This window comes from Pelophylax lessonae (assembly GCF_965119305.1).
Source record: "Pelophylax lessonae genome assembly, chromosome: 8".
In the NCBI taxonomy this organism is placed as follows: domain Eukaryota; kingdom Metazoa; phylum Chordata; class Amphibia; order Anura; family Ranidae; genus Pelophylax; species Pelophylax lessonae.
The window spans coordinates 271437517-271463798 of record NC_138775.1 but is presented as its reverse complement, the minus strand read 5'-3'; the positions used below and the strand labels follow the sequence as shown (position 1 = coordinate 271463798).

General features: G+C 44.4%; 1 protein-coding gene across 1 annotated transcript in view; it reads right to left on the bottom strand.

The window, feature by feature from the left end:
• Positions 1 to 26282, bottom strand: part of LRRC40 (leucine rich repeat containing 40) — a 66534-nt gene that overhangs the window by 14909 nt on the left and 25343 nt on the right. The window contains exons 7-13 of the mRNA XM_082264898.1: positions 23553 to 23725; positions 23108 to 23198; positions 20861 to 20912; positions 17059 to 17164; positions 10873 to 10980; positions 2968 to 3078; positions 1700 to 1777 (exon numbers count right to left, since the gene is read on the bottom strand). Coding sequence (XP_082121024.1) covers positions 1700 to 1777; positions 2968 to 3078; positions 10873 to 10980; positions 17059 to 17164; positions 20861 to 20912; positions 23108 to 23198; positions 23553 to 23725 — 719 coding nt within the window. The remainder of the gene's footprint in view (positions 1 to 1699; positions 1778 to 2967; positions 3079 to 10872; positions 10981 to 17058; positions 17165 to 20860; positions 20913 to 23107; positions 23199 to 23552; positions 23726 to 26282) is intronic.

Sequence of the window (26282 nt, the reverse complement as noted above, 5' to 3'; positions counted from 1 at the left end):
TTCAGAGGGACCTGCCACCTCCATGAGGGGGGTCAGTGGGGGAGCTGTGACCCTGACGCTTCCTAGGATAAGGAAGACCCGCAGCATAAAAAGGTTTTTTGGCACTACTAAGGATCCCCCTATGCTCAGGGTACCTACTAGAAGAGAGAGAGAGCATCTCCACCCAGGTCCAGCCGTCTTCAGCGTCCCGACGGGGGGGAAATGGCCGCCATGACGTCACGGACTACACAAACATGACCGCCGGCCAGAGACCAAGTCTAAATGGCCGCCGTGACGTCACGGGCTTCTCAATCATAGCCACCTCGGACGCCGAGAACAGGCTGCCAGGATCCTCCCTGCACCCTCTGCAAAGGGACCCCCAACCCCCCCCCCCCCAAAAGGTACTGAACGTTACTCTGCACCAGGCAGGGTATACATTAGGGGACTCTGCTGCACCCTCTGCGCTCCTCTGCACTGGGATCACATCTGAACTATACCTCACACTGTACACAACAGGATATGCACCTAGGGGTATCCGCTGTGCCCTCTGCACTGGGACCCCCACCAGACTCTAGGTCCGGGACATTTACAGAGAGGGGCAGGAAGCCCAGCTCAACTGAGGGACTTTGGGATGGGAGGAGGGAACCCACAGGCAGGCCGGACCATCCCTGGAGGGTACCCGCATCCACCCCAAACCGCACAATGGGGGAGAAGGGGGACTGTACTTACCACCCCATGGTGTGGGTGACGACCAGACAGAACTCCTTGCCACCAAAGAGGGGGAGCTGTCGGCCAAGGGGACGCTGCGACTCGGACCAGCGCCCGGTCATATGCAACCCTGCGAGAAGTTTAACTCGCGGGCCAGGCTCTGTCCGTGAGGCTATGTTGTGGCTGACCTAGCGCGTAGCTGTGGTCTGCAAGCACTCCCTGGCTGGACTGGGGTGAACACTGGATCTAGATTATCCAGCCCGTCGACCAGTCCGGCAGCTGATTGTAGATACTCCCAGCAAAAAGATGAATGGAAGGAGAAAAAATTGCTAGGACCAAGAGATCCCAGCAGGAAGCCTAGGTCTTTACTCCTGACTAGACAGATTAAAACTGAATACTTATAGCAGAGAGGGGAGTTATATACCCCAGCTGAGGACAGCCCATGGGTGTAGCCAAGTGTTTTTTCTGCCTAGTCATACTACTGAAGGAGGCAATATAACCCTGTAGTTATTATTTATGGAGTGCTGTGTCCGCCGATGAACGAAAAGAGAAATTTATTTATTCTAGCCACTGGAATAAATGCACGTGCATGTACATGCAAAAAATTGTACTCATAAGCTCCTCTCCAAATGCACCTTTGGGCCATTTTTAATTCCTCCAAACGCTGCTGTTAAAATACGCAATGACCTCAATCCAGTTTATGCGCATGGGGAGTCATTTCATCAGGGCACAGGGTGGTCGGATCTGCACATGCGTGGCTCAGATTACATTAGAGCTGATAGGCTGGGAGAGGCATTTATGGCAAAGGAGACACCTAAGGTCTCTTCTGTTACATAAAATCCCTGCCTCCCGATTTTTTAAATTTAGACTTTAGGCTGATTACATGCACATACATACATGGAAGGAAAAAAGAATAAATTTTTACAAAGACAAAAATTTTTTAGCAATAACTAAATCAACAGGTGTCCTATTTAAAAAATGTATCCCGCTGGTAATGCATATCATCACTGACCTGTTAAAAGAAATGATGATGGATTGTAGGCGGGTCAGAGCTTCCAGCTCATCGGGGAGTGATGACAGAAAGTTATTCCTGCAAAAAGAAAAATCTATATAGTACATTTTATACAAAAAAAAACATTTAACCAGTTGACCTCCAGAAGGTTTAACCCCCCCCCCCCTTCATGACCAGGCCATTTTTTGCGATACAGCACTGCGTTAGGTTAACTGACAATTGCGCAGTCATGCAACGCTGTACGCAAATAAAATTTGTCATTTTTTTTCCACAAATAGAGCTTTCTTTTGGTGGCATTTGATCACCATTAAGTACTTTTTTTTTTTTTTTAAACTTTAACTACTTGCCTACAGTGCACTTTCACCCCCTTCCTGCCCAGACCAATTTTGAGCTTTCAGTGCTGTCACACTTAGAATGACAATTGCACGGTCATGCTACACTCTACCCATATGACATTTTTATAATTTTTTTTCACACAAATAGAGCTTTCTTTTGGTCATATTTAATCACATTTCTTAAAAAAAACAAAAAATACAGAAAATTTTGAAAAAAAAAAAAAAGTTTTCTCCTTCAATGATGTGCGCTGATAAGGCGGCACTGATGGGCACTGATGAGGTGGCACTGATGAGGAGGTACTAATATGCCGCACTGATGGGCACTGATAGGTGGCAATGATAGGCGGCATTGATGAGCACTAATAAGCGGCACTGAGAGGTGGCACTGAGAGGCAGCACCATCAGTGCTCACAATCATTGCCCATAGTGCTGCCAGTCAGAGTGCCTAGATGAGCAGGAACTGATGGGCACTGACTGACAGCACTATGGGCACTGATTGTGGGACAACCCAAAATTTGCGATTTTTTTTTTACTTTCAATGAGAATGGTAAACAGGACAAATAGAGAGAGTGAATCTCCCAAACAGGGACACAGACAGCTATAAAAACTGACAGGTGTTCTATTCCAAATCCACTTCATCCAAAACGAAGGAAAAATGTTTGCCTTTAGTTATACTTTAATGCAAACGTGGTCAGAAGTCATGGACCAATAACTAGCCAATTATAGTAATTGATTATAAAATCAAGATCTCAGCTAATTTTTTTTAATATTGCCGGCATTTTACATAGGATTATGGGCACTGAGGCAGATATTTAGTTGCCTCCACCAATACTTACAGAACTTTATTAAATCGGTACTAAATTATTATTTTGGCAGGTAACGCATTTACAAAAAAAATGAGGGCTCTTGTTCATGAATAAATGAGATACTGACCTCATATCCAGATGTGTTATTCTCAGTAACATGCACAAATTCAAGGTGATTTGGGGGATTTTATTGAAGCCCAGGTTGACGTCATACACAGATTCTTTCAATTCCACAATCCTGCAAGAAATGTTTTAAAAAAAAATGAATCCCTTCAATACAGGGCACTTTCACCCCCTTCCTGCCCAAACCAAATTTTCAGCTTTCAGTGCTGTCAACACTTTGAATGACAATTGCACGGTCATGCAATGATGTAACCATATGAAATTGTTATTTTTTTGAGACAGATAAAGCTTTCTTTTGGTGGTATTTAAAGCGGAGTTCCGGCCACAAAATCAACATAATCGATTTTGGGCCATCCACTTGCTCTTGGTCACCTGAAAAAGAAAAGGATAGTTACGTTTTTTTTTGTTTATTCACCTTTGAAGAAAAATATACTCACTTTTCTTCCACTTCCTCCCTCGGCGGCCGCGGCCCACGCCGTCACTTCCTCTTTGCATTGATTCCTGGGAGCTGAACGTCATCGCCATCAGGAATCAATGCAACTGCACCGGTCCCGCTCGTCACTTCCGGTGCGGCGCCTCATTCCCTGCTAAACAGCTTCTGGGCATGCCCAGAAGCTGTGAAGGGATGACGTGCCCGCACCGGAAGTGACGAGCGGGGCCGGTGCAGTGCATTCTGGGATAAGAGGACACGGAAGAGGACGCAGAAGAGGACGCGCTGGCTTCAGCTGCCTACACCTGAGATGGCAGCGCTGGAGAAGAAATTTTCAAGGTAAGTGTTTCTTCTAAAAGGTAAGTGCGACCCGGGACAGTACAGAGGCTATCCATTGTGGAATGTACTAGCCCTGACTGTCCCGGGGGTATTTTTAGCTAAATTTCACCCCCGAGGCCGGAACTCCGCTTTAATCCCCACTAGGTTTTTTTTTTTTTTTGCTATACAAATGAAAAAATACAGAAAACTTTGAATAAAAAAAAGTTTTTCTTAGTTTCCGTTATAATATTTTGTAAATAACTATTTTTTTTCCCTTAACTGATGGGCAGGGATAGGCTGCACGGATGAGAAGGCATTCATTTGCAGCACATTTATGGGCACTGATTGGCATCACTGGTGGGGCTACACTGATAATCATTGCATTGATAATCAGGGCAGATGTCCCCTGTGAGGAAAGCCACTTGTCGGCTCTCTTCACACGCTGTGTCAGTGTGAAGAATGGAATACCGATAACCGCCACTTCCCATTTACACTGTGATCAGCTGTGATTGGACACAGCTGATCACATGGTAAAGAGCCTACATCATAGGCTCTTTACTGTGATCAGAGACACTGCACCAATGACTTACACGCTGCGCGCCCCCGGGTGCAAGCACGAGAGGCTTGTTCTGAAGGATGTCATATGACGTCCGGTTAGAACAATGGAACCCCCACCTGGCCGTCATTCTGCTAGGCCAGGGTGGGAAGTGGTTAAAGTCTTTCCAGTAGCATTGTGCAAAACATTTAGAATCTAGCTAAGAGCCAACCTACTGCATTCACAGATCGAAGCCCATTGCAAACCACATCACCCAAGAGTTTCTTTTATCTCGGTAACTATAAATGACCCCTGATCTCCTCACCTACATCAACATATAGAGGGGGGGTCTTATTCTCTTACATAACTAAGGGGAACAGCTTCACCCACCTCTCCGATAAAGGCACAAGTTACCTCTGTTGACCTATACTTCCCAATCCCCTTTTGGACGAACTGAAAAACAGCGACAGTGAATCGGAATTATTTGAAGAACTGAGCGATGGTGCTTTTTGGGGAAATTTCATCGTCAGGTACTAGAAGGGACGACAGCGAAGATTCTGCGACTGAGCTCAGCGATGTGCCGACTTGGTGCTCTATTGACTGCGGTACGGATCAGGCAGCGCCCCTAACATTCCCATTTACTGGAACACCTGGTATGAAAGTTGACGTTGGCCATGACAACCCCTTGGCATACCTACAATTATTTCTGACCGATGAGGTTATTGAAAAAATCGTTACCGAGACAAATCGGTACAATTGGCTACGCATTGGAAGTTCGCAAGATGCAGAAAGTGGGAACCACTGACCAAAGAGGACATTTGGAAATTTCTGGGCCTTATAATTCTCCAGGGAGTGGTGGGGAAACCCCTGCAGAAGTGGTATTGGACAACCAATACATTACTTGGCACTCCATTCTTTGGCACGGTCATGTCAGAGTACAGATTCTCCCTCATAATGAAATATCTCCACTTCCAAAACAATGAAAAATTTTATGAAATTTATTATTATAATTTACGATTTCGTGTTTCAAACTTTATCATACCGGGGATGTCTACTAGACTCTTGTTTGGACAGATTTAAGTGGGTTATTCCTAAGAATTACAGGCCTAAAATATAAAACAACATATTTCCATGCAAAACAATTTACCACTTTTGGCACAAAAATTCTGCCATAATCAGACCACCAGGGAGGTTAATTACATCTTTTTTTTTTTTTTAACACACTGTGACCAGAGCAATATATAATGTTACCATATTAACATTGTACTAATCTGGGAAAGAGATCTGGATTGTTTTTTTTTTTTTTTTGTTACACGTTTGCTTATAGCAGTGTATTACATTGATATAAGCAAGCATTTTACTGAATGAAACTGATTCAGTTTGCTTTCTTGTGATTCACTGTGATAGGTCAAAGCTAATCACATGATACAGATGGGCTGAGATTGACCTTGTCTGCACCATTTGATCAAATTGACCATTTACAGTTAGCAACACAATTGTATACAACGAATGGCATGAAAGGAAGTCATCCATTGTGTACAGCTGTCATGTGACCTGCTGTGATTGATCATAGTGGTCACATGGGGGCAGCTAGCCGGTACACTGATCAGAGACAGCCGGTGACGGATCGCGCAGCTGCACAGGACACCATATGACATCTAATCAGGATGGGGAATCCACCGCCCGTATTCTGCTATAGGCTGGGCGGGAAGGTGTTAAAAAATATTCCAATAATTTGTTTCCTTCCGAATCCCAGTATGGCCCAGAATCCCCAGTGTCTTCATCTCACTGGTGATGGGACGTCATTACTGCAAGTGCTGCAATGAGCGAACACACGCATACACGGTAGATGACTTGTGGAAAGCACTTACAGTGAATTACAGTAAGTATGAAGGATTTAAAATTCCCCTCGAGGGCTCTTGAACCGGCAGACGCTCGGCGTGGAAGTGCTGGGAAATTACACCGGCTTCCCTCGGTGCTTGTAAAAATCTCAGATTATCATCTGCTACATCGTCTGCATTTACCAGCCAACTGACTCATCCATTCTGATGAAAGGAGGGGGGAGCAAAACAATAAAAAGGTAAAGGCCCCATAAAAGACCCCCTAGGACAGTGATTGTTAACTTATGAGCTATATAGGGCCTTAATTGCAGCCCCTGACATCACCAAAGGGCCACACATAATGTTCAATATATGTATTGCTTGGGAGGACTGTCAGAAACGTCAGATCTAATAGAAGAAATGAAGGTCGGAGAGTGAGGACAGGATACATTGTTAGAGGGGGACATGCTGCAGAAGACAATACGAAACTGGGAATGAGGCTTCTAGAGATCAATGCTATTATCCTATTCAATGTTCCCACTACAGACTGCTGATTTCCGAGTGCCGCACATCATATACTAAAGGGCCGCATGCAGCCCATAAGTCACAGGTTGGGCACCAGGACCCTAAGACATTTAACCACTTGCTTACTGGGCACTTTCACCCCCTTCCTGCACAGGACAATTTTCAGCTTTCAGTGCCGTCACTCTTTAAATGACAATTGCGCGGTCATGCTACACTGTACCCATGACATTTTTATTATTTTTTTTCTTTTGGTGGTATTTATTCACCACTGGGTTTTTATTTTTTACTACACAAAAAAAGACCAAAAATTTAAGACAAAACTAAACAAAACGTTTGCAAAATTTTATAACAAAATATGAAAAACGGGTAATTTTTCTCCTGCACCGATTGGCTGCACTGATGAGACAGCACTCATGGGCACTGATCAGGAGGCACTGATGAGGCTGCATTGATGGGGAGCACTGATAGGTGGCACGGAGAGGTGGCACTGATGATGAGGCAGCACTGGTAAGCACTGACTAGCAGCACTGATGAGCACTGATTAGCAGAACTGAAGGGCACTAATGCCTCATTTCCACTGAGCGGAACGGTTTGGGTCGGTACAGTTTGGAAGGGTTAGAATGGTCCGGTCTATTCAGGTGAGCGTTTCCACTTCAAGTCGGGCCACCAGGGACCATGCAGGGTTTACACCAAATGAGGTGTTTGTTTTGCTCTTTCATTTGACGTGAGCATTGAAGTTTTCCTGTCCGCCAATCAGTGGAATCTATCGTGTGACGCCAGTAGCTCCGCCCTAACCGTACCGTAACCATTTCCTATGGCCCTACATCTGAAACAGGACCAGGAATGGTGCGGTTTGGTTTGGTTTGGTTGTATGGGCCACTTTCATAATGGAAACACTCAAATAAGCGTACCGTACCGAACCGACCCGATCCGCTCAGTGGAAACGAGGCATAAGAGGACCAATGTCCCTCTAACAGAAGCCGGTTAACGATTTTCTTCTTTTCTTCATGCTGACAGTGTAAAGAAAAATAAAAGCAGATAACCTTCTGACAGCTGATTACATGGTAGCCCCTTTACCCCGCTCTGTGATCAGCCGAGACCCAAGGACCATGTACGCCCTCCCAGCATTTTAAGCCCACGCTGTAACCATCTTTCAGACTTGCAGCTGCAATTGCAGGGAGAGGCGGTTCTACAAAGTATTGACTCAGGGGGGTGAATACAAATGCACGCCACACTTTTCACATATCTGTAAAAAATGTTGAAATCCATTTATCATTTTCCTTCCACTTCACAGTTATGTGCCACTTTGTGTTGGTCTATCACATAAATACCAATAAAATACATTTATGTTTTTGATTGTAACATGACAAAATGTGGAAAATCTCAAGGGGTATGAATCCTTTTTCAAGGCACTGTATATATACACTGGAATTTATTTTTCTTTTTAAATGTTTATACTAGTTATGGCAGTGATCAGCGACTGATAGCGGGACTGCGATATTGCGGGGGACAATCTGACACTGACGTATTCCAGTGCGTTTTTGGTGCATTTCTAGATGCTTTATTCTTTTTTTTTTCACTGTATTGGGGTCTGGTGTGTTTTTGATGCGTTCCAGTGCATTTTACCGCATTCCAGTACAGTCCAGTGCAGTGCAGGAAAAATGCAGCTTGTTCTACTTTTTTTCTGGAAATGGAACACCCTGGTGTGAACGGACCATACTGGTGTGAACTATGCCACTGGAAACCTTATAACCTACTTTTCTTGTGTTTTTGATGCAAAAAAAAAAAAAAAATGCACTGGACTTCATGTGGTGTCAACTGGCCCTTAATTCAACAAAAGATAAAAAACTGCATAAATCAATCTCCCCCCCCCCCTCTCACCTAAACGACCTTCCTTGACGCACTTCACCACTTTTGGCTTGCTCACCAGGATAGGGAAGTCCAAAGTTATGGAGTGCGGCTTATATTTAATTTGAACTAAGAGTGAATTTTTACTTTACATATCTTATTTTAAGACCCAGTGATATCACTGAGTATCTGTGCATCTCTATGCAATGCAGGCAGATCATGGCTGGTGGGAGGGGCCAGCAGGGTGCTGTACATAATTTCTTAAAAAACATCACAGCTCCCTGCCTTAATACCCCTCTCAAGAGTCCTTAGTTCTAGGGGAGACCCTTCGGAGTTTGACTCTATCCTACTCCAGGATGTTCCCCCCACGCACACGGTATCTCTCTTATATTCATTACTCCTACGTGCCCTTCGCCCTGACCTGCCAACTTATACTGCTGCCTGGGACAGGGACCTGGGGCGAGCCCTTTCATCTACCGACTGGTACAAATGCTTCGCGCTGACTCACTCGCTGTCTCCTGCTACGCAAGTTCAGGAGAAGGGGTTCAAACTCCTGAGCAGATGGTACAGGTGCCCTTCCTCGATTACCTATATTGATCCACTTCAGTCGGACCAATGCTGGCGATGCAAGTCATCTAGGGGGACGCTCCTTCATATTTGGTGGGAATGCCCGCAGATCCATGCATTGTGGACTGGAATTATTGCTCTTTACTGCAGGCTCCAGGCAACTACAGTATCCGCGACACCGCAGTTGGCCTTGTTGTCCTTGTTACCCGGCTCCTTCCGGTCGATCAAGAGAGACGTTCTGCGTTTTTTCTTGGCGGCTGTACGGACAGTAATACCCAGACACTGGAGGACCCAGCACGTGCCTTCTAAACTTGAGTGGGCTTTGGAACTAGACAGGCTTAGAGACATGGAAAACCTGCTGGCGCGAGAAGGGGGCAAAGAGGAACAGTTCTCTGCTGCATGGATGTCTTGGGACGTGTTTCGGTGTTCGGAGGCCTTTCAGTCCTGGATCGAAGCGCCTGTGCTGCCGGGTGATGGGGAACAGTAGTGGGACGTGGGCGGTCCCTCATGATCTTCTCGGTCTTCCTCACCCCCTTGACTTCTCTCTGTTTTCGCTCTCCTGCTTTACCCCACCTCCCCTCTCTCTACCTCTTTGGCTATACCACTGGCACCATACGGCTATCCTTTTTGTGCTCCCTTGTTGTTTTTGGGTGCTTCGCAGCGTAAAACCTGAGTATTTACTAGTGCCTCCCAAACTTTACACCATTTTCTAATGTGACACCAGATGTGGCGGTGTCTCTAACAGTGTTATCCTTTATTTGCTCTCTCCCTTGTTTATGTTGACCCAGGTTACACCAAGCTGCTGTATATCAAGTTGCGATACAATCGTACTCCAATGGACTTGGTAGTTTCTGTTTCGTCTCAACACTGATTGATATTGTTTGTACTAAGCACTTACTTGAAATTCATTGTGTGACATGGCTGTGAATTTTTTCTGTTTGCTCCTTGCTCCTTAGCTTTCACCCATATTCTGTAAAACTACTCTTTCTTAATAAACTCAGATTGAACTAAGAGTCCTTAGTTCTGATGCAAGCAGTGGGCTGCCTTTTGGGAGAAGTAATGCAAATATTAAAATACCTTGATGGGTGGATGTCAGTTTGGAGAGGTGGGTGTTCCAGGCAGGCTGCATTTGTATTCAGATCACCCCCTAAGTATAGCACCCTAGTGATGCTGAGCTTATATAAATTAAACAACTAAAATCCAATGAATGAAAGGGGTAGGTCAGTCATACTACGAAGGATCAGGGGTCTCAAAATTTTATAAACAAAAGGGCCAGGTTACTGACCTTCAGACAGAGGAACAGTGCCCCACCATTGGTGCCAGCGGGAGGAACAGTGCCCCACCATTGGTGCCAGCGGGAGGAACAGTGCCCCACCATTGGTGTCAGAGGGAGGAATTGTGCAGCCATTGTTGGTGTCCGTGGGAGTAATAGTGCCCCATCGTTGGTGTCAGTGGGTGGAATAGTGCCCCATTGTTGGTGTTAGTTTGCATAAATTATGCCCCCATTGTTAGTGTCAGTGGGAAGAATAGTGCCCCAAGGGCCAGGTAAAGGCAAGCAAAGGGCCACATCCAGCCCCCAGGCCGCAGATTAGAGACCAGTGGGCTAGATGATGCTGGACATCCTCTAGCCAAGAAATCAGGTGGGCTCTGACTTATGCAGTTTCTAATGCACACTATGAGAAGCTCATAGTGTGCAGTGAAATCAATGTAAGCAAATTTGGTATAGGAGAGGAGCCAATACAACTGTGAAAGACTGAAAGGAAGGTCGGAGGTCATCTTTGACAAACTAAAAATGTTCAGAAATGTTACAAATTCTATTTAACACACAAAGTGGATTTTGCATCTTCAGAACAAATGAAATGTTACCTTGGGGGCACCTCGGCCAGCTGATTTTTGCTGAAATTTACTGTGGTAACTGGACAGGAGCCAACAGCGTTGAAAATTGCATCTGGAATGGCAGTGGCCTGCTTGTCACTAGAAAAAACAGGAGCAAAAAAATTTAAATGTGACAAATGAACAATAAAAATACGAACATCTGCAATGAAAGAAAAGGCCTGTGCTGGCACACTCGGGGTACAATAGTCAAGGCGAGATATGATGAGGACACCAAAGAGCATCTTAGGTCTGACGTTCCCTGATGAAGGGGCAGAGGAGGGGACAACAAGAGGATGAATAAGGATCGACCGATATTTTTTTCAGGGTCGATGCCGATTTTCCGGCTATTATTACTTTTATTGCTGTCACAAGGAAGGTAAACATCCTTTGTGATAGTAATAGTAAGTGACAGGTACTCTTTATGGAGGGATCTGGGGTCTGTTAGACCCCAAACCCCTCCTCTTCCTTTAAAAGCATTCAAAACGCCAAGTTTGGCTGTTTTGAATCCGGACATTTTTTTTTTTAAATCTGGGGCTTTTAAGGCTCCTGTAACAAGAAGTGATGTAATGACATTGCTTCCGGGTTACTACATCGGAGACCCGATTAAAGCCGATTCTGGCTTTGTTCGGATCTTCAGCCAGCCGGTGTATGTGCCGGCTGGTCGCTCGGGCCTCCCGGTGAGACGGGAGACCTGGGCAGAGCGGCGGAAGGTGGTGGGGACGGACCCTCCCGCTGCTTGTAATAACATAATAACAGCCAAGCTGCTTAGCCGCATTGGTTGTTATTACAAGAAAGCCGACAGTCGGCTCTAAAAACGGTACTGGGGTGATGTCTGTAGCTGCAGGCATCACTTTGTATCACTTTGGCTACAGTATTCTGACTGATAAGTAAAGCTTTCCTGATCTTCTTGTAGCTTTCACCTTTCTTGTGTAAACAACTGGATTTTTGACTTACAGTAAAATCCTTTTCTCTGAAGGTCATTGACAGACGCAGCTCCATATTCTTCTTAACCATTGGGTTATGCTGCCCCCTACAGGAGTAGGACATTAGGCAGGAAAAAACTTTACTACGCCTATGGGGCTGTCCCTGCAGGCATACATCCACACACCCTGCTATAGGATTCAGTTTTGTTGCAAGTAGTGTCAAAGGAAAAAAACACAACCCACTCAGAAATAGAGGGGCGGGTGCTGCGCCTGTCAAAGAACTTTGGAGAAAAGGATTTTACAGTAAGTCAAAAATCCAGTTTTCTCTAACGTTCTTTGACAGACGCACCTCCATATTCTTCTTAACCACTGGGACGTCCCAAAGCAGTCTTTGCATGAGGGGTGGAAAACAACGCAGAGAAAGAACGTAATTCCCCAAAGGCTAAACTTAACCAACCAGGTAACATGAAGCTCAACCAGGAACAACTAGAGCTCACCTAGAAAAAACATACACCCTCAAAGAGAAGAAATTGCTCTTTTAAACAGCAGCCTGCAAAACCTTGCGGCCAAAAGAAGCATCTGAGGATACCAACACATCTACTTTGTAGAACTTAGTGAACGTGTGCACAGACGACCAAGTTGCCGCCTTGCAAACTTGTATTACTGACGCCTGATGGCGAAAGTCCCAAGAGACACTGAGCACACTAGCAGATTGCGCCTTCACAGGGAAAGGTGGAATCTGACCCTTAAGCAAATACGCCTGTACCACCGTCTGCCTGATCCATCTGGATATGGTCGCAGCAGACGCAGCCAATTCCTTCCGAGGTCCTTCAGTGAGGACAAAAGAGTCTGATTTTCCTGAAAGACTAAGTAACCGTCAGGCAAACTCTAATTGCCCAAACCACAGCCAAAGAATGCAAGGCAATTTCCTTGGGATGCTTGGGCTTAGGACAAAGTGAAGGCAACACAATTATTTAAAAAGAGATATTGGTTCTAAGGACAGCCATATCCCGGTTCATAAACATGATAAAAAATTGGGAAAGAGAAGGACCCACCTGGGTCTATGTTAGGAAGGACCTCCCTGGACGATTTGGGAGGTATTTTCCTTTACATTAATCCTCTCATAACAGGACTTTAAGGGCATGTGGGGTTGTCATACATTAAAAGGTACACAGTGTTAATAAAACAACATCTTTATTATTTTCCATCAATACAAAGATAAAATTGTGAATAGTATAAAAAGCATTATTACAACCATAGTGTTGGCATCACTGCCTGGATAGGTATCATGTGGATATAGTACTAAAGAGTCCTACGCGTTTCACTGAGCGCTGTGCTCTTACAGTAGCTTCTTCAGGGACCATATGTAGAACTTAATCTCTACAGGCTTTATCACATCACTATGGTTAGAACAAAGATTTATCAGGCTTGCCAGACACTCCCAGGTGATCTCACACAGCACACTGAGTGGCAACAACAATAACCAATGGTTTAAAATCCCCCACATGGATATAGGGTTCCAGTTGACAAGAATACCCCTTTGCAGAGGTCTTGTGTGGAACTGAGCAAACGGAACCGCCCCGAATGTAGACACCATCAAGCCTAGAGCTCGCATGGAAGTCCGCAATGAGGACAGAGTGCTAGATAACAGCAACCGAATCGCCCAATGCAACTTTTGCAGCTTTCCTGGGGGAAGAAACACCAGAGTCCAGAGTCAGTCCCAGATAAACCATTTTGGAGGCTGGGACCAGAGCAGATTTTCTGTAATTGATGGTCCAACCGAACTCTTGCAAAGTCCGTACAGTGATTGACAGATCACCCACCAGAACTGAGTGGGAGTCTGCACCTAAGAGGAGATCGCCCAGGTACCCTAGTACCGCAATCCCCCGCTGTCACAGTAATGCTAATACCGGAGCCAACACGTTGGTGAAGGCCCTGGGGGGCAGAGGCAAGACCAAAAGGTAACGCCACAAATTGATAATGTTCCTCTCCTACAGAGAAGTGAAGAAAACGTAAATAGGGATGTGCAGACATGCGTCCTCGATATTGATAAGGGCCAAAAAGTCCCCTTGGTGTAGCAACGCCACTACCGTGCGAATGGACTCCATTCGAAAACCTCTGTACCCACACAAAGTGATTCAGAGACTTGAGGCCCAGAATTTGACGCACTTTCCCTTCTTTCCTGGGAACAGTAAACAGGTTTGAATAAAAAAATTGAAAGCATTACCAAGAGGGAACCGGCACAATCACCCTTTGCGACAGAAGATCTTGTACCCCCTTTTGTAGATCCCTTGACCGATCTGAAGATAGGCGTAGACTGGATGGGAAGAATCTGTCCGACGGTCGGGACCTGAATTCGATCTTATAACCCCATCGGAGCAGCTCGTGGGCCCATTTGTCCTGAATCAAAGAGGGGCTGGTTCCGGACAGAAAACAAAGACGCCCCCCCACCCCAGATACGGGTGATGGCGTCCTTTCATGCAAACAGAGATTTATCTGGAGGGGCCTGTTCTCAGCTTACCCGACCACGTCTTTTTGGAACCCCCTGATGACCTAAATGGCTTAAGTCCTTTCTCCTGCGTGCCGAAGGGGCCGCCTGTGTACGGGCCCAGAGGGGACTGCCACCGCCCATGTTAAAAATTTTCCTCACCGATACAATCAATGCATCCACCAGCACCCTTGCATGCGCATGTGCAGTAAAAAAAAGGAATCATCCTCGCCGCAGAGCACCTGAAGAGCATGGACGAAGACCCAGTAGAGTGGCTATATGCCAAGCTCAAATAACAAAAAGGGTTGCGCTAATCAATGCATCAATAGATAATGGTTTTTAGACATGAATATTAAATGAAACAAATAAAATAATCATATAGTTCATATAAAAGTTCATAAAATCGTATAAAAGTAATAGTGAAATAAAAAATAGTATATAATCGTGTAGTTCTTCAGTGAAAAAGAAACCAGCACCACCATTTGTGAAGTCTGTCCTGCCCAATGGGATATGCTAAACTCACCCTGAGAACATAAGCAGGGGAAGTCATCGACCACTGTCCCGAAAGGAGACGCCAGCTAAAGTTCCACAAAAAGACCCCTATTAGACCTAAGGGTCACCCACCATAAAATGACATAGCCCCCTATAAAGGGGAAGAGGGGGCTCGCCGTGACGCAGAAGCGCAGGCAGAGTACCCCCACAGAACAATGCCTCCATTGCGCCCCCTAGTTCAAGGGGGCTGCAGCCAGTCCATATGTCCACCCCACTGAGGGGTGGGGGCACCCATCCACTGCTCTATCACCCCGGTCAGCAGCTCAAACAGCCTGGTCAACAGCTCGGACAGCCAGCCGTGAGTAGGCCGCAAAGCCGTGGCCTAAATTTGGGGCCCGATCCAGTCGCAAGTCTGCCTTTAGCTCGATCAGCAGCTCGGACAGCTTGGTCAAGAGCTCGGACAGCCAGCTCCGTCAGCCGCTGCCTCAATTTTTGGCCCAATCCGGCCATGTGAGGCATCCGCCGGTCAGCTTGGTCAGGCACCTCATCTCGGTCAGCTCAGTCAGGCACTCGGCCAGACACCCAGACAGCCGCAAGTAGGCCGCAAAGCCGCAGACTAAATGTTTGGCCTGACCCGGACACATAAGGCCCAGACCTGCGGATGAAGAAACATTCACTCCCCCCCAGCCTATAACCACCGCAGGGAGCCCAAAGGACATCCCGTCCCAGTTACTAACCCCTAGGGGGCCAGGAACTTGCTCAAAGACCCCCCGTGTGCGATCCGGGCAGCTCGGTCAACAACAACCACATCCACCCCCCCCTTACTGGAGCAAGTGGCAAAGCCAGCTCCTACCTAACCCCGGGAGGGGGGGGGGCATGGAGGTAGGTTGGGGCAAAAAGACCACTGTGACTGTTAGAGGCGCTGGGGGAAATAGAAGGGAACCCAGGGGCCCACGTCCTCCCCGAGACCGCAAGAGCTATAGGGGGACACTACTCACCATACCAACGACAATCGGGTGAACGCCACTCCGGACAGACTATCTCTCCACTCGGGGTGGGGGTGCTGATGGCCAAGAGGCACGCTGCAACTCAGGCCAAACCAGGTCGCGTGCGTCCCGGCGAGGTGTTTCACTCGCGGGCCAGCCCCTGTCCATTTTGGCTTTGTCGTGGCGAGGCCTAGCGCGGGGCTATAACCTGTACATGCTAGTTGGCCAGACTGGGAGACCTTAAGTATCCAACATATCCAGTCCGAAACTCAGTCCGGCTGTTGATTGCAGTTTTCTCAAGCTAAGACCGAAGCCCCAGGTCCTACTCCTAAACTAGGCAGAAACAAACTGAATCCTATAGCAGAGAGAGTGGGTGTATGCCTTCAAGGACTGCCCCATAGGCGTGGTAAAGTTTTTTCCTGCCTTGTGTCCTACTCCTGTAGGGGAGAAACATAACCCAATGGTTAAGAAGAATACGGAGCTGCATCTGTCAATGAACGAAGAGATAAATTATTTTCTTTCTCAAGCCTTGTGACATTTCTCTTTCATGTGGTTCCATTTCTGACAGCATGAAATGGAAGGGGTTATATTTAAGTAACGCCCTTTTATAATCAACTGTCTGCTCAACACCTGTTTAATGAATAATTACACTCACCTCTAGCTGAATTCTTGTTAATTAGGATTTTGTCATCTAAGAATTAGCTTAGCAAGACTTTCACTGGGGTGTATTCATTTTTGCAACATGGTCTTCATCTAATTTGTTTGCAAATTGTTTGTTAATTTGCAAACAAATCTTGGTTGCAATCAATGGCCCACATTTGTGGGAGCATTTTGTAGTATAGTGTCCCATAGAAAATGTTGATGTCTAAATGGAAAATAAAGTTTTCTGACAAATCTGTTGGGGTGCACTCATTTATGCTGAGCACTGTTTATGGAAAGAGTGAGATATACAGCGTGTATATACACACACAAATGTGTGTGTGTGTGTGTGTGTGTGTGTGTGTGTGTGTGTGTGTGTGTATATATATACACACATACATACATATATATATACACACACACACACACACACATACACATATATATATATATATATATGTATGTATGTATCTATATATCCATATCTATATACACACACACAAATATTTTTTTTTATTACAATTTATATTAAAGTAATATACAGTATATAACACTTTTTCAATTCATGCAAAATCATGTGAATTCAGCAATACTGAACAAGGACACGACTAGTATAGATTATAAATAAAATAAATATAACAAGTCCTACCAATACTCTAATGTCTTCAGTGTAGTAATTGCATGTGTATTAACCAGGGAGTCACTTGGAAGTGTCATAGCCGTAACCACAGAACTATTTTCTTCACTCTTTGAAGCTTATAAAAAATAAAAAACATTTTTATTGCTCTTGTGTTACTATTTTTTTTTATCCCTAGTAACAAATACAGTAAAAAAAACTAAAATTACCACTAGAATTTACAAGCACATTGAAATCTAAAAAATTCCTACTAAATGTAAAAAGTCGTCATTTGTAAACTTACAAAGATGTAAAATTGCATGGGATTGTGAAACAAAACATTCAGATATATATATATATATATATATATATATATATATATATATATATATATATATATATTAATGTAATGGCGGCGATCAGCGACTTTTAGTGGGACTGCAATATTGCGGTGGATAGTCGGGACACTGACACTTTATGGGAACCAGTGACACTAATAAAAAAATATGCACAATATGCACTGTCACTGTACTAATGACATTGGCTCAGAAGGGGGTAAAAATCAGGGGTGACCAAAGGGTTAAATGTGTTCCTAGCCTGTGCTTTACTAAACTGTGGGAGCTGCTTGTACTAGGGGAAGGCATGGATTCATGTTATCGAGTAAAAGGGCCAATGTGCTACCAATTAAGTCATTGAAAGGGATCAAAAAGTTAAAAAATGTTAACACAAAATAGTGATACTGAGGAATAAAGCTGCCAATTTCGTAGTGTCACCACATACCATACATAAGCAAATAAAATAAAAGTTCACATCGGTGACACAGTTGGGGTTGAGAGTGCATATCACGTGTTCAGACCACTATTATTCGTTATTTTTTGCACATGGACTTTTTTTTATTTATGAGCTTACTTATTCATTTATTCACGGAACCTTTCACACCAGCACTTTATATGGACTGTCATGCAGTTTTGGAATATTGATATACATATTTATTGTCCTTTGCACAGCACTTTGTCTGTATGAATCTCTATTGGATATATATATATATATATATATATATATTTATTTATTTTCCTACATATTTTCTATTCTCTGCACTATTTTGCACAATTTATTGATTTTATGACAATTCACTATTTAAATGTGTATTGAGTACATTTTTAAACCCACTTTGAATTTAGCGCCAATTTATTTATTTTATTTGCCTATGGATTAACGTTCCAAAGTATTCCCCGCCAACAGTACGGCGATCTGCCTTGTTTACTTAGGCAGACTGCCATGCTGCCTGTGTAACAAATAATGATCGGGTGCCGGCGGACGTCAAGTCCATGGTACCTGCTGATCGCATCCCTAATCCCTACTAGGTAAGTGATCCAGCGCAGGAGAGCCGCCTTTCCGCTGTATGTGTGTGTATATATATATATATATATATATACACACACATACACAGTATGCGGTCGGCAAGAGTTTTTTATTCCCCTTACACTTCCCTATAATGTTTGTGCCTATGATAAGGTTTACCAGGAGGTACTGTAAATATCTCCTAAACTTGCACCGTTTAGGAGACATTTACTGTATACTGCTCCAATGACGTCATCGGTGCATGCCCCAAGAAGGAACGGCCGCCTGTGCCGTTTCTTCAGAGCCCTGTGCCATGACCGGCAGCTCCCGCGCGCATATGACTTTTTGACATCACGCGGCTCCGGACAGTAGCACGGAAGGAAGACGGGCAAAGATGGATGTGGCCTCCAATAGAATGCATTAAGATAAAAAAAAAAAAAAAAAAAACTTCTGCCTTTAGAACCACAACCAGCTTTTTTTTCTTTGGTGAAATTTCATGATTTTTTTCTCATAGATTCACAGACCACTTGAAGCCGGCACCTTTGGGCCAATAGAACAGGGGGTAGAGTGCCTTGAGTGGAGTATCCTAATCTGTCTGCATGTTGTAAATTAAGCTGTAAAAAAAATCCACTGAATTTTATCGGATAATAAAAGAATAACCAAACTCCATCTAACAATGCACAAAGTCAACTCCCACCACCAGTACAGGCCAACCTACGAAATGTAGGGGGGGTCTCAAATGCAGTCTCGGACATCTGAACTTTCGCCAGCAGCAAAAGAGCCTGTGCCTGCGTGGGTTTCCTCTGAGAACTCCGGTTTCCTCCAACACTCCAAAGACATGCTGATAGGTTAATTGGATCCTGTCTAAATTTGCCCGACTGTGTATGTACAGTATGAATGTGAGTTAGGGACCTTACATTGTAAGCTCCTTGAGGGCAGGGACTGATGTGAATGTGCAATGTATATGACAGCGCTATACAAGTACCTGAAAAAAATTTAATAAAAAAAAGTCTACAGAAGGTTGCCAGAGACTGCTTATTAGGGATCGACCGATTATCAGCAAAGCCGATATATCGAGGGCCGATCTGCACTTTCCCCGATATATCGGAATTGGCCACCAAGGTGACCGATATTTCAGAAAGTGCTTGTACCGGAGTGAAGCCTGCAGCTAGAGGCCTTACCCCGGTACCGGCATCTATAGCCAACGGTCGGCTGTCTTGTAATGACAACTGATGCGGCTGAGAAGCTGCTCGGCTGTCATTATAAAGGAGCGGGAGGGGACGTACCCCCCCCCTCCCCTCGCGCCACCTTCTGCAGCTCGCCCGGGTCTCCCATCCCGCCGGGAGACCCGGGCAACCAGCCTGCACAGCCGCTGAAGAGCCGATCAAAGCCGCATTCAGCTCTGATCGGGTCTCCATGCAAAAACCCGGAAGTGATGTCATGACATCACTTCCGGGTACTCGGCGCCAGATTCAAAAAAATTACAGCATTCAAAATCAGCCAAACTTGGCGTTTTGAATGCTTTAAGTGCAGAGGAGCGCTTTGGGGTCTTTTAGACCCCCAGATCCCTCCACTAGAGCAGTGGTCCTCAACTCCGGTCCTCGGGGGCCCACTAAGAGGCCAGATTTGCAAGATAACTAAATTACATCACAGGTGATCTCAATTGCTGCTCAGTGATTGCAGTATTCTAGTCTGCATCTCCCAAAGGTAATACTTAAAATTTGGCCCGTTTGTGGCCCCCGAGGACCAGAGTTGAGGACCACTGCTCTAGCCGTCAAGTAAAAAAAAAATAAAATTTTTAAATGCACGAAAATATCAGCCCATATCGGCCAAAACTGATACGCGATGACCAAAATATCGGTATCGGCAATGAAGAAAACGATCCTTCGATCCCTACTGCTTATGCACTGCTGGAGATGGGTCAGAGAATAGGTATAGCTGAATTCTGGAACTATGCTGCAGATCAGTGAGTGTATATATGTTACGCCAATATTCTGCTGTTACAGCCCCTTTACCAAGCAATGCTCCCACTACTGGCTGCTGGGACCTGGGGACCGCACAATACCAACCAAAGAACATGTTGGGTACCAGGACAATACACTATAAAAAACTACTGTGCATCACTGTCTTTGCCAAAAAAGTCATGCACAGCGCCGCACTTTCCACTGAACCATTGATGAAGAATCTAGAACCTGAGAAAACAGCCAGGTACGTTACAGTCTTACAATTCCCCCCCCCCCCCCCCCCCCCAGGGAGACAACGTTGTTTCTGCAGAGGCACAGACTATGGCAGCGTTGTCACACTAGGACATGGGAGCCCCTACTTGCAGGAGGCGCAATAGAAATAAAAGACTGTAGATAGAAAGGTAAACCTGGTAAGCTACTACCATTTGTTTGGTAAAGGGAAGCAGGAGGAGGGATTCTTCTTTTTATTTTTAAATGATCACCTCAGAGCCCAGATGAGAAATGTCAACTGAAGAGTGAAAATAACTTACCTGGAACTTGTATTCTGTCTCTTAAATACTTTAGTAGCTCCTGAGTGCCTTTCTATAGGGACAAAAAAAAAAAAAAAAAAATGTGTATAATATATATATATATTATATATATATATATATATATATATACACACACACTGTTAGACTTCTAATTTCCAATTTTTCTTACAGCCACAAAACTTATAGTTTAAAGTGAACCTGTCATTAAAAAAAAAAAAAAAAAAAAAGACAAATTGTTTGGATTGTAAACTCCAAAAAGCAGGGCCCCCGGACTCCTCCTGTATTGAATTGTACTGTCTGCTCTCATGTTGTAAAATGCTGCACAAACTGTTGCCACTATATAAATCCTGTATAATAATAATAATAATGATAGTTGTAGTCTTTAATATACCCACAAACGTTAGTTTTGTTTTTTTTTAAGTTTATTCACTTCTGGACCGGAAGGTTTTCCCCCTTAGCATTTCGGCACTGCGTTACTTTAACTGATAATTGTGCGATCATGCGACGCTATACCCAAATAAAATATAAGTCCTTTATTTCCCACAAATAGAGCTTTCTTTTGGTGGTATTTGATCACCTCTGCGATTTTTTTTTTTTGGGCTATAAAAGATAAAAAAAAAAAAAAAAATACAGTTCTGAAAAAAAAGTATATATATATATATATATATTTTTTTTTTTTTAATTTCTGCTATATAACATTCCCAATAAAAGAAATTAAAAATCGAATTTTCTCATCATTTTAGGCCAATTTGTATTCTGCTACATATTTTTGGTAAAATAAAAAATCCCAATAAGTGTATTTTGTGATTTGCGCAAAAAAGTGGTCTACAAACTAGGGGAAAGATTTATATAATTTTTATTATTTATTTATTTTTTACTAATAATGGCGGCGATCTGCGATTTTCAGCAGGACTGCGACATTGTGACGGACAGATCAGACCCCTAACTGACATTTTTGACACTTTTGGGGGAGACCAGTGACATTACTACAGTAATCAGTGCTAAAAATATGCACTGTTACTGTAATAATGACACTGGCAGGGAAGGGGTTCACATTGTTTGTGATCAAGGGGTTAAATTTGCACCTAGGGGCGTGTTTCTAACTGTACGGGGGTTGGGCTTGTGAACTGACCATAGAGACATGTGATCCTATATAGAAGGATCACAGGTGCTCTGTGATCCTTTCAGAGAGAAAAATGGTCGGCTGTGTTTACAACAGCTGACCATCCTTCTCTCTCAGGGGAACAATCGCAGGTGTCAGACGGCAATCGGAGCCGCCTGCCCCGTGCTTCGGAGTCCCCGCTGCCGAGTGGGGGCGGGAGCACACGCTCGCCCCCTAGCTGTAGCCGCGCAACCGACGTAGACCTACGTCAGTTTGTGCAGGAGGGCTGTCCTGCTGCAGGAAATTGGCAGTGGGCAGTCCAGAAGCAAGTAAAGTTGTTATACTTTGGACGTTTATGTTGTAAAAGAATAGGAATTAGTATTATATATTAGTTTATGGTACTTAAAAGGACAGAGCTTTACATGTTTGGTATAGGTGATCTTGTTGACCAATGAGAAGCATATCTTGTTTAATAACTGTCTGAGATGTGTGATCATATCTTACATAATATGAAGGGAGCACTTTAAGAATGATGATATCAATGAAAAGCATATCTGAGGCTTTTTCTTCTGTTAGGGTGTCCCAAAGGAAAGAAGTGCTGCTCATTGGTCACGCTAAACAATGAGTGATTGCCACCCCAAACATTACGATGCTTACTTACACCGGGGTTATGTATTATTGCAGAGGTGGCAAACCTTGGCACCCCAGATTTTTTGGAACTACATTTCCCATGATACTCAACTACACTCCAGAGTGCATGAGCATCATGGGAAATGTAGTTCCCAAACATCTGGGGTACCAAGGTTCGCCATCTCTGTATTATAGTGTATGGACTGCTGCACCAGCAACACAGAGCATCTATATGCAATGAGGTCCAGAGGAGTGGCCAAGATATTGAAATGTTAGCTCACCTCTTCATATTTTTTTTTTTTTATGAAAAAGTGAACTTACCCTTTAAGCCAGGGTTGTCCAACCTGTGGCCCTCCAGATGTTGGAGGACTAAATCTCCCATACTCCCTTACCAGCCCTCTTAGCTGACAGAGTAGTATGGGAGATGTAGTCCTGCAACATCTGGAGGGCCTCAGGTTGGACACCTCTGCTTTAAGCAGTAAGACCGTAGCTGGCAAATTATGACAAATACTCACACTCAGTATGTCCCTACGAAATCCTCTCAGTAGATTACCCTCCAGCTGTAGGGATTTCAAATTCGGAAGATTTCCCAGGGCGTTGGGCAAACTGAAAACATAAAATAAAATCCTTTATATAGATAAAGCAAACACACAGGACACCTGACAACTCCAGCGCTCTAAATGGCTATAAGAGGGGTTCTATAGGGAATGTATAGGAGGATCGGTCCCCATAAGGAACTAAGTCTATAGGGCACACAAGAACAATGACTGCTGTGGAGCAATTGCATACCCCTGCCATTTGCTGGCCCCAAATAGTAACTTCTGGGCCTACCTAGTGCAGTAGGCGGCTGCAAACAAAAACAAAGGATCTTAGGTGCTGCATTTTGTTAGCCATTTATAAAAGTGAAGCTGTAGTGATGCTGCATTAAAGGCATTAATTGTGCTTTGAACATGTTCTTACCTGCCAAGGTCATTATTTCTGAGATCGAGTCTCTCCAGTCCCTTCAGCACGGTTATCTCATCCGGTAGGCTCTTCAGCTTGTTATCCCGCAGCTCGAGGATACAGAGGGAAGTGAGGTGCGTCAGGTGCTGCGGGCCCACTGCGCTTATCTGGTTGTTCCCAACATGCAGCTCCTGAGAAGTCAAAGGATCAGCGTCATTTATGAAAGCTAAACTCCAGCCAAACATTTATATTAAAGATGCACCGAAATTTCCTTGCCAAAACATAAACGGGCAAAAATGGTGTTTTGTTGATAGAGAAAAAGGTACCGATAATGGCGCCGAAAACGATTTTCCTGCGATTTTACTGTGCTGATGGTTTGTTTTCCATTGGTCATGTGACTCAAAAAACACATCAATAGCGTAACACATGTGCGTTATTGATACATTCTTGCTGCGTTTTTAATGTATTTCAACAGGGAGGTGCATTTTTGGGGCATTTTTTTTTACCTGACCACAAACAAGCAGGATTTTTAATACCACAATAGACCAGCATCAAGACATACATAGAATTTAAAGGGATACATTTTTCTTGCACTAAAGGTGCCAATAATGGCCGACAATAAATTCATATTCTTTTAAATTGACGATTTTAATTAAAAAGTCGAATACAATTATATATAAAAATACAATTATTTTTTTAACCACTTGCTGACCACCCCACGCAGATTTACTGTGGCAGGGCAGCTCGGCTGCGAATAATCACGTGCGCGGGATCCTCCGCTGATGAAGTCCCGCTCACAACAGGACTTAACGCGTACGGGGGAAACCACGTGACCCGCGGCCTTCTTGGTACACCAACGGTGCAGCAGTACACCCAGCTTACTGTTTTACAATTCTTCTTAAAAGTGCAATTGCTTTGGATTTTTTAATAAAACATTACGGAGAGCATTAGATATTTTCTCCCTTCCTCTGCATATTTACATCATGGAAGAGGTCCAGGAATAGCCATCTAGAGCAAAAGAAGACTGAAGCAATTTCAGTTGATGTGCTGTTTGACCCTGCAGGGTCTGGGTCTGGAGGTGAGAGGCAGATAATGCTTTGGTGATGGGACCATAGGAGCACTATGATAATTATCATATGCATGGATATCAGCCCCCTCTTTGCCCACTGGACAATTTCTCTTTCACCTGACTGCAATTCATATTGACTGAAGTTGGCTCCGTTTACCGAGCTCTATGGATTGCTGCAAATTTATTTCCATAAGTACTCCATCTAGTGTGCGGAATCAACTGACTGCAACCTGCACTGATTGAAGTCTGCATTTATCTAATTACATGGACTGGTGACTGTTTATTATATGGTATTCCATTTTAGCTTGTGGAATTGTTTGTGGTATATATGATTAAAGCGGAGTTCCACCTTAAACAAAAAAAAATACATAAAAATACCCCCGGGACAGTCAGGGCTAGTGCATTCCACAATGGATAGCCTCTGAACTGTCCCGGGTTGCACTTACCTGCAAGAAGAAATACTTACCTTGAAAATGTCTTGTCCACCGCTGCCATCTCAGGTGTGGGCAGCTGCAGCCAGAGCGTCCTCTTCTGCGTCCTCTTCAGTCCCACGATGCACTGCACCAGCCCCGCCGTCACTTCCGGTGCCTCAGCGTCATCCCTGCACAGCTTCTGGGCATGCCCAGAAGCTGTTTAGCAAGGTATGAAGGCGCCTGCACCGGAACTGACGTTGGGGTCGATGCAGGCGCATTGATTCCTGGGAGCGATGACGTTCAGCTCCGTGGAATCATTGCAAACCGGAAGTGACGACTCGCCGTGGCCGCCGAGGAAGAGGAAGCAAGGTAAGTATATTATCTTCTAAAACAAGGTAAGTAAAAAAAAAAAAAATTGTGATTATCCATTTGTTTTTCAGGTGACCCGGGAGCAAGAAGATGGACCGAAATTACATTTTAGCGTGGAACTCCACTTTAAAGCGGAGTTCCACCCTGGGACATTTTTTTTTTAATAAAAATACCCCCGGGACAGTCAGGGCTAATGCATTCCACAATGGCTAGCCTCTGATCTGTCCCGGGTTGCACTTACCTGCAAGAAGAAATACTTACCTTAAAAATGTATTGTCCAGCACTGCCATATCAGGTGTGGGCAGCTTGAAGCCAGCGCGATCCTCTTCTGTGTCCTCTTCCGTCTTCTTCGGTCCCACGATGCACTGCGCCGGCCCCGCCGTCACTTCCGGTGCGTCATCCCTGCACAGCTTCTGGGCATGCCCAGAAGCTGTTTAGCAAGGTAGGAAATTCCTGGGAGCGATGACGTTCAGCTCCCAGGAATCATTGCAAAGACAGGAAGTGACGAATCGCCGTGGCCGCCAAGGGGAGGAAGAGGAAGTAAGGTAAGTATATTTTCTTCTAAATGAAGTAAAAAAAAAAAAAAAAAATTGCGATTGTCCATTTGTTTTTCAGGTGACCCGGAGCGAGAAGATGGAGGTAAGTTTAAATTTAGGGTGGAACTCCACTTTAAGCTGCACTTGTGTGTTTGATTTATTTAGAGGCTTTTTTTGGGATTGTCCTTTAGTGTTCAGCCAGCGATCCTACTACATTCACTTTAAGTTCAGCACTGAGTTTATCTTTCTATATTTATATTAATCTTTTTTTTTTTTTTTTTTAGCAAAGTTAGTAGAGACAAATCCCAACAGACTAACGTCTGTAATTAAAGCAATAGGTGGTCCAACAAAAAATGGATTT